This window comes from Anguilla rostrata, chromosome 2 (assembly GCF_018555375.3).
Source record: "Anguilla rostrata isolate EN2019 chromosome 2, ASM1855537v3, whole genome shotgun sequence".
Classification (NCBI taxonomy): domain Eukaryota; kingdom Metazoa; phylum Chordata; class Actinopteri; order Anguilliformes; family Anguillidae; genus Anguilla; species Anguilla rostrata.
Genome location: NC_057934.1, coordinates 64835877 through 64844539, shown reverse-complemented (window position 1 = coordinate 64844539; position 8663 = coordinate 64835877). Strand labels below are relative to the sequence as shown.

Here is an 8663-nt window from a genome sequence, read left to right as displayed (position 1 = left end):
CGACTGCTATTGCAAAAAGTTTGGGAACGACTTCGATTGAAAGTTTTATGTTGTGCATTTCCGCGCGTTTCCCCTACGTCACACACGGATTATTAACTACAATTTGGGACACCTGTTGACCGTTGAATTTGCCAATTCCGCTTAATGTTGTAACACTTACCTGTACATTTGCTTTTTGTACACTTGCATCACAAACTTTAGTTGATCACCCTCGTTGAAAAGTGGCCAACTACGATCTGGTGGTAAGTAGACTACACTGCCTTCATTGAATGTTACCTTTTGTGATCTAAATAGCCTGGTTGCCCAATAATAAAATCACCAGCAAAAATAACGTTTGAAATAACCCAGATAATCTAGCCTAGATATTTTTCGTCTTATTTTTCACGAATTCAATAAATCGCATAATCAACGTGATACGCGATTGTTGCAAATCAGAAACACATTTTCTGTTATTCGACAGTTTAATAATATATTAACTTTGCACAAGCATAATGTTAACCACAGAATCTGTACTCACCAGTTACTCTAGCTGGGACAGCGTGGAAGTGATCACTCCGATTAACTGGGAAATGATTACATTAGGTTGCCATTTCCTAGAAATACGGACATCCATGTAAAAAATGACAAAATACAACCGACAGGCTTTGTTATCTCTATCCACCCAAAACAACAGCAGCGATGTTAACAAGCTGATTTCAAGTTGCGCGCTTTTTGGTTGCGCATTAGTCAAGTGAAAGGTGGGGGACGCTATTTTGTGATCAGACCCAGGGAGCACCTGTACGAAAATTGGCTAGCAACGTTATCTTAAATCTGCTAGGATTAGGCCTATAACTAGGTGTTAGACAGCTGTGTTCTGTAACTCGCTAGCCACGTGGCTAATACCATTTGTCATTGGCTGGCTGTCCGTTTGCTGACTAGAGGTAGCATACGGCCAGGACACTCAGAGGCTACACCTTAAAATACCGAGGATGGATTATGACATAATGGGGAGGGTAAATATGAATTTCAGCATAAGAAAAAAAACTATATTCTCCTGGCCTATTGTAATTATGTTATTAAAGTATCGGACTCGCATTAAGTGTGTTAAAAATAACGTTCCAAAATTTGACCATGAAGCTGTAAGACTTCCCTGCATCATGTGTAGTTGGATGTTGAGATCCGCTGGCAGGTTAACGCCTCGAGACATACACGTCCACGCGCTCTCTGTCTGTGGCGGAGCTCGAGATTTGTTGGTGATCACAGTGACACATTCCGCCGTGGAAAGGAATTGTTACATTTTTTTCGGAGATATTCGATACAACGAAGCGGGTTTGTATCTTGTTTTCAACTGTGTGTCATTGACTAGTTATATCTTACATATCATTTATACTTTGTAACCATAAATGTCTGAGTTACACATGTAACTATGTATTTGTAGTTGTCAGAGATATGATGGTTTTCCTTACGCTCAGACAAATAAAAATAAAAGTAGTTTAGCCGACCGAAGTAGCCTACACTATCCCTCGTATTTCACATACAGGCTAGGTCTTCATATATGGTAAATATTTGGGATTGTCGTTTGTTTCGTCCGACACTACCGTAGTTACCCTACCAGAGATTTAAATATACGAAATAGTGTACCTATACATCAGAAAGTTCCATAATTTTGTTGTACTTTTATTTTATATAATCGTGTCCTATACTTGTATAACTTACTTAGAATAAGTTACTGTGGGATGCCAGGAGCACCTGATGAATAAGAAGGGAACCCAAGTTAATTTTATTTCCATTGCAATTGAACAGGTGTGGAAAAAAATGAGCGTAGGCTCAGGAATCCCAGTGGCCCTCACCCAGGGGAACAGAGAGGAGCTTTATGTCAAGGACCCTCCGGTGCCCCAGTCCGCCATTTTATACCTCCTCCAGGAAGCCACCAAGCTTGCATTGCCTGAAGCCAGACTGGACAGCCCCAATTCCATGGTTATGGATGGGATTTGGTCTGGGGAAGGGAGTGAACAGCACAAGCTATGCCCTTCTCCATCAGGCTCTGCCTCGGCCAGTCACTTCGGTCACCGCGGCGATAATTACACAGATCCCCGGCGCAGCTTCAAAGGCTCCTTCTCCCTCCTGCCAACTTCGCCAGGCAGCAGCCCGTGGGAGGTCATGAGTCTGATCAACCTGCAGTGTGAGAGGCTTCTTCATCCGGAGGACGGGGAGGAAGACGAGGTTTATGAGGGCACGCCGTCTGCCACGGGGGAGTCAAAATCCAGAAACGGCAGGGGGGCGTCATGTTTTAAGGAGGGTGACCCCAGCCCTGCTGTCCCACCGGATAATCGCGCAGGGAGGTTTGCTGAAGCTTTGGGCTCCTCTTCCAGAGAAAATAAAGCAGAAGATATTCTTGTTCAGGCACAGCTCACTTCAATTACAGATAGATGTGACAGTGCTATACATGCACATGGTCGAGGTGACCTGGCTAGTGGTTCATTTCAAATTGCAGGCACAGAGTCAGGTGGCACACACTGTTTCAGAAGTCCTTCTGTAAGCAAAGGAAATGAGGATTGGCATCTACATGGAAGAAGGGAAATACCAATGTTGTCAAACCCGGATGGAAAAGGACAAGGTTTATGTGGCACTCATTGTGCACCTCAGCTGGAACCAGGCCTGAACTTACTTGGATCCGTCGTCCATCAGGAAAGTCAACAGCCTGAGTCCAATTTCTCGGCTAATGCTGATGCATTGGTACGTTCACCCAGTGCCTTTTGCACCCCTACTCATCGAGCCAGCCGAGTTTCAGACCGAGGTGTGAATGCGGACAGCAACTCAAACGCGATTCCCTTTGTTGACCCTCCTCAAGATGTCCAACCTCAGAGTGGTCCCCGATCCGTGTCAAACAATTCAAACTGTCAACCTGCGGCACAGCACCCAGAGCCCCAGGAGAGGTTAGTAGCCCGTCGGTCTGAGCTTCATGAAAGCTGTGTGGAAAATGTGGATGAAGAGCAACTGAAGCTCAAGGCCAATCGTCCCACCTCTGACGCGCGATGGCAAGCCAGGAAGCCCAGGAAACAGAGCCACCCGACTCGAAGCGCTGACCTCTGTGACCCCACCTTCAAGGGCGTGACCTTCCGCATGCGCACGGAGCTCAGTGACAACAGAGACCAGTGCCGTCTGCTCATAACCTCAAACTACAGGTAACTCCAGAACCTACAGGCTGACTAAGTAATACTGATGCACAACACTTGAGCAGAATATTTATACTTTTCTACTACTGTCATAGGATCTCCCACCTGAACCCGTTAGGCACCACAATAATGACCTCTGATTGGCAGAGGTCTAGAGACACAGGTGAATCGTTATGTTAAGTGACGGATGGAAGAATGGCCCCCTGTGTGCTTGGACATCAGGATAATTTGATAGTTGAGTGTCACCTGAGAGTCTATACCTGTATATGCAAGAACTTTTTTTTTTGGCAAATTCACAATCTACTTTTTGAAAGAACTGAGGGATTAGCTCTGGTTCTACTGTCTCTGATGGAAATAACCTTTATAATACATATTTTTTTTATATTGCCATAAAGATGCATATGACATTTCTTTATGAACTTTTCTTATCCGCAAAGTAATTATTTCAAACTGTTTGAATGGAGTTTTTCTGTAATTGTCCGTACAGACAAAGGTAAATCTGAGTAAGGCTTCGTTCAAAGGACCAAGCGGGTGTCAGTTGGTTTGAAGAGATGAAATAACCTTCCGCTACATCTAGGAACCAAAGAAGGCACGGCTACTTTCGGCTGCACACATTAAAATAAAATTCCATGTTCGGTGCTCTCATTATTAAGATGAGGATATGCCATGAGCTAATTCAATTGTGCTGAAAAAGTGCTGTTCTGCGAAATGGAGTCCCAGCATTTCATATTAATCATAATATATGCAGTATGATGATGTGCCATTGAGTGATTCACAGCGTTTTTGCCCATGTACCCACAGTGCCGAGCTGCTGAAGAGCATCAGGAGGGTGAGGGGTGGCAGGTCACGGTCCCTCGCGAGCTCCCTGAAGACGAGCAGCTCGGAGGAAGACAGCGACTCCTCCAGCCTCCCCAGTGAGTACCGCTCACCTTCGGCACAGGCGGGTCTGCCAGTGAAGTGGGACTCCGGGGGTACCGGGGTGACCCCGGATAGCTTGAGGAGCAGAGAGGAGATTCGGACAGTTTCTCAGCTGGGCTCAGCATTGAGAACACAGATCATTGTAAAAAAAAATGCTGCATCAGCAGCACTCGAAAGGATTACACTCTCGATACTGTTGATGTATAAGCTGTGTCAGATGGCCACGCACTTCAGGAATTTCTAGAGAAAATAAAAAGTCAGAAAGGACATGTAAACGCACAGGCTAATAGGGTGTAATCTTAACCGTGTAATTCCAGTCCTTAGTTTTAGGACCCTGAAGGTACCGTATGAACTGCAAACTTTTGCAGTTGTGGTATTTTTCCGTGCTTGAAAATAGGGTGTAAAATACGAGGTAGTAGCTGAGCTGAGGTGGTAGAGCAAGCGAATGTGCCCTGTCTCCACATTTCTAACTCCTTGTGTGGGCCAGTGTTTCTTTCAGCACTTCTGCCTCTTTCAGAGAATAAGAAGTGCGCCTCCTGCGATACGAGGAAGACTCCTCTGTGGAGAGATGCGGAGGACGGGACTCCGCTGTGTAATGCCTGTGGAATTAGGTGAGTGATTGTGAAAAAATTAATAATCTGGATTAAATTCATAACCTGGAGTTCAATGTGATAATTGTCAAATGTTTGATCGATCAGAAATGCTCCGCAGATTTGTATGGCCCACCTCTGCGCTTCCGAATGCTGATGTGTCCTGTCAGATTTCATGGCTTTTATTAAGATTGTAAATATGTACTTTCTTGATTAATATTTCTAGGTAATGGAAAGTAGATTTAATGTGCTGTGATGCACTTTGTTCTTGTATGCAAGTAACACATTTAGGTATTTAACTATTAATGTGTATTATTTAGGCAAGTTATATTGCAATCGCATCAGCTCTGGAGAGAGGTCATCTAAGTGTGTCTGACTCTTTATGAAATGAATATGGTTGTGCATTTTTAAGGTTGTGATGCACTTTAAAGTGATTTGCTCTCCACATATTCACAGTCTGAATATTCACATATTCAGCCTGCCTGGGCAGCTTTATTTGTATGACATGCATTCACTGGCAACAGACATGCATTGGAGGCTCCTGATTATGGACCTTAACCATGTTTCTAGAAAATAAGATGTTATGTCCTAGGGTGTGTTACCCTGTGTAAATTATGATGCACTAAACAGGCTTATTTTCCTCATATTGGTCTGAATTACATATATCCTGTTAATATATATTTTTTAAATGTTTAAAAAAGACCTTGGTCAGGCTGTGCAGTAATGTTTCTAATGAGACTGATTGATTAATGATTAATGCTGGCTGGTGTCTTTGTGGCATGGTCATGACCTGCCACCCTGCTCTCTTTTCGCACGTTCACAGGTATAAGAAGTACCGGGTCAGGTGTTTCCAGTGTTGGCACATCCCCAGGAAGGAGGGGAACACAGACTCAAAGTGCTTCCGGTGTGGGGACGCGCTGAGGCTGGTGACTTCTCAGCGCAAGCTCACTGGCTGGTGAAAAGGACCAGGCCAGCTCTGCGCCGGTGTGATCTTCACCTTTATTATTTCAGTTTCTTGTTCTGGCGAGTGACCTTCAGCATTGCAAGTGCTGGTCGGCTTGCGTGTTCCGTTGACTACCGCAGGAGTTGCACTTTAAAAAAAAAGAAAGGACTTGTGCGATGGGGCAGTCTAAACAATATTTGTCCAGTTGGTTATTATGCTCAGATACTGTTTTCCATGTACGCATTTTCCATATGCGTGGTGAGTTGTTTTGAGCTTCTAATGCTAGGCCTCAGGCCGCCTATGTATATCCTATATTGATATTAATTTGTTAAGAAAGATGTGTGTTTAGATGTTATTTCTTATGTAGTTTGTTATTGTGGTTCTTTTTTCTTTGTGCTTGGAGACAAACACAAGGGATTAACTGCTGCACTATTTGTTCTTTGCCTTTATTGTTTTCATTTGTATGTCTTTGTTTTTTTGTTTTTTGCTGACTGCTGTACCCAGAGTTCTGCTGTTCTGGTCTGAATTAAATTCAACCTTGAAAATCTTATTTAAGGCATGCTTACTCAATCCAACAACTGAAATCTAACATAAATACAGATTTCTCACGGGGGGGGGGGGGGGGTGTTGGGATGCATACCTGTGTCCCTGTGAGACCTATTTGAATTCAATTTGCACGTCTGGCGCTTCTGGTCTGTGCAACTTCCCTACAACAATATGCAATGCCATTGTTGAAGAACTGATATTTGTCTGTAATACATGTTTCAGCCACACAGTGGCGAAGTTTCCTCCTCGTGATATATCCTTTTGTTTCACCCAGTAATATTGCCTATAAAATCTTTTTTGTTCGATAGCAACATTATTTATAGTTTGTTAAAACTAAAAAAATGTTCTATTAATATTTCTGCTGAGAAATTTAAATAAAAAAATAGCAATTATTTATAATATTAGTCATCCTTTCTAGATGAGTATTTCTTTAGCATTTATCCATTCTCAGGAGATGCTTCCTTTATGTTGGTTGCTCTGTTGTTGCTAATGAACTCTTGGGAACGAAAACAAGAAATAATAATACATGCAAAAATATTAATATATTAAAAGAAATACTGCTGTCTTTTATTACAACGAAAAACAAAACAACAGGAATTCCTCGCCAGCAGCACGCCGGACAATCTCATTGAATTGAATTCCAGTATTGTCCATTTTGATATTGAAACCATGCAACTTCTCTATTTTCTCGCCCGGTGGGGCTGTTTTCATTCAGAGGACGTGCGTGATACACATGGGAAATCATCTGCGGCGTTGCCTGTGCCGCAGCCCACCCACACCACCCCTGCCGTCCGCCCTGCCTTGGGGTATCGACGCGATTATAGGCAGGAAATGTGGGAATCCCCAACGAAGAGCTCCATCACTTAACACAAACAACCCTGGGCTCTGGTTAAAATGAATAATGCGGTCTTTCTCATCCCATTTCCTCCTTTCGGTCCTTTGAGCATATCCCTTCGTTCAGGATGGGAACTTCAGTCCATGGAATTCGTTCGTTTGTGTGTTTCCATGTTGCTGTCAAATATAGATTAAAACAAAGACTAACTAACTAACTAAATAAATAAATAAATAAGAAAATAAAAATACTTTTAAAAAAAATCTCCAGGAACGGGTGCAGCTCCGCCCAAGCTCCATGTTCAGTGTTTATGGCGAAATACACTGGCCATTTGGTACAACAGTTTCTTTCAATACAGCAGTAAACTGCACCCTCAGCCCGTGGGAAGCTTTCAGTGTTATTTAGCGGGCTCATTCTCTCCAAGGAAATTATTTTATTTCGTATTTTATCCAAATAAAATTAAGGTATATTTTTTGCCCGAAGTTGTGTCGAATAACACATAAGCCTCCGGCTTAAAACTTTACGGCCTTTCTAACACTTTCAGCATTGCAATCGTTAAAAGGAAACATTGTTCATTTTGATCTTAAGTAGTTATCTGCTTATCTTATAATTATGTATGTTCTAAGCTGTTATTTCAATAGAGAAAAATGTAATATTAATGCAAAGTCTTAGGAAATTACGCCAACCTAATTAACAATAGCTAGGATAGGTCTGTGTTTAGCCTATTAATCTTTTATTATTATTTTGAAACGCGGTTCGTTTATTTTCATCTGATTAGGTTATTTTATTAGTGCTATGTATCCCCATATATACAGTATCTGAAACAGGAATGCATCGTAAAGCGGATGCGCATCAAAGGATTTTTTTTATTTATTTATTTTTTACCATCGCTTTCTCGTTAGACTGAGTTGATACCTCAGTCTAACAACAACGTGGGTGATCCCAGGCTCGTGTCTCTGCAAAAAAAAGTGTACCGAGCCGCAGCAGATAAAGACTTTTAACGTGTAGGCCTGGGCTACTGATAGCCTACTGGTAACAGTTGGAATTTACGAGCGGGCCCATGTACCGCCTTCATAAATTCGGGAAAATACAACAGGAGCAGGGACACTAAAATCCTCTTATTCAAGAACATTCTAAGAAGTTTGGGGGCGGGGGAAGGATGCGCTTTATATAAAATCCGCATGAGCCACGCCGTCTCTCGGGGAGCAGGATCACTCCGTAACAATTAGGCGGTTTGGCATGAACTTTTCAGCTATATTTACTCTGGTTTTATTTATAAACTATGAACAGAAATTAACGAAATATCTGTGTGAGGTAATGAAACTGTCACATTTTTAAAATTTTTTTTAAAAAAAACAGGATTCTTTGAAATATTTAAAAAAAGTATTTCATTATAAGTTGGTCGTTTATAAGCAGCTAGTACGGTAGAATAGTGTATTTTCATAGGATATAGACATTTAAAATCCACGCAAATTCTACATTAAATTGAATGCACATTTATGTGGGGGCTGAGTTTTTTTCTGCGCTGTGTAGCCTATTTGACACAATGAAATTTAAAAATTAAAATATGAATTATTGCAAATATTATTTTAGATATTCAAATGGATAAATTTAACCGATCGTTTTAAACAAAAGACAACATGTTACATTTCCTCCGTTCTTAAAGACGTAGCATGGGC

The 8663-nt window shown here is 41.9% G+C and overlaps 1 protein-coding gene across 3 annotated transcripts; it reads left to right on the top strand.

The window, feature by feature from the left end:
• The first annotated feature begins 31 nt into the window (after window positions 1-31).
• Window positions 32-6156, top strand: zglp1 (zinc finger GATA like protein 1). 3 transcript variants are annotated; one of them, XM_064323963.1, is made up of 5 exons: window positions 32-242; window positions 1783-3164; window positions 3957-4069; window positions 4591-4684; window positions 5487-6156. In XM_064323963.1, the coding sequence occupies exons 2-5, from the start codon at window positions 1795-1797 to the stop codon at window positions 5620-5622; spliced, it is 1713 nt and encodes a 570-aa protein (XP_064180033.1). In that variant the 5' UTR covers window positions 32-242; window positions 1783-1794; the 3' UTR covers window positions 5623-6156. The 3 variants fall into 3 exon arrangements, with proteins under 3 accessions (XP_064180033.1, XP_064180031.1, XP_064180032.1); XM_064323961.1 differs by having other exon boundaries at window positions 4561-4684; XM_064323962.1 differs by lacking the exon at window positions 32-242 and adding an exon at window positions 1163-1308 and having other exon boundaries at window positions 4561-4684.
• Window positions 6157-8663: the final 2507 nt, after the last annotated feature.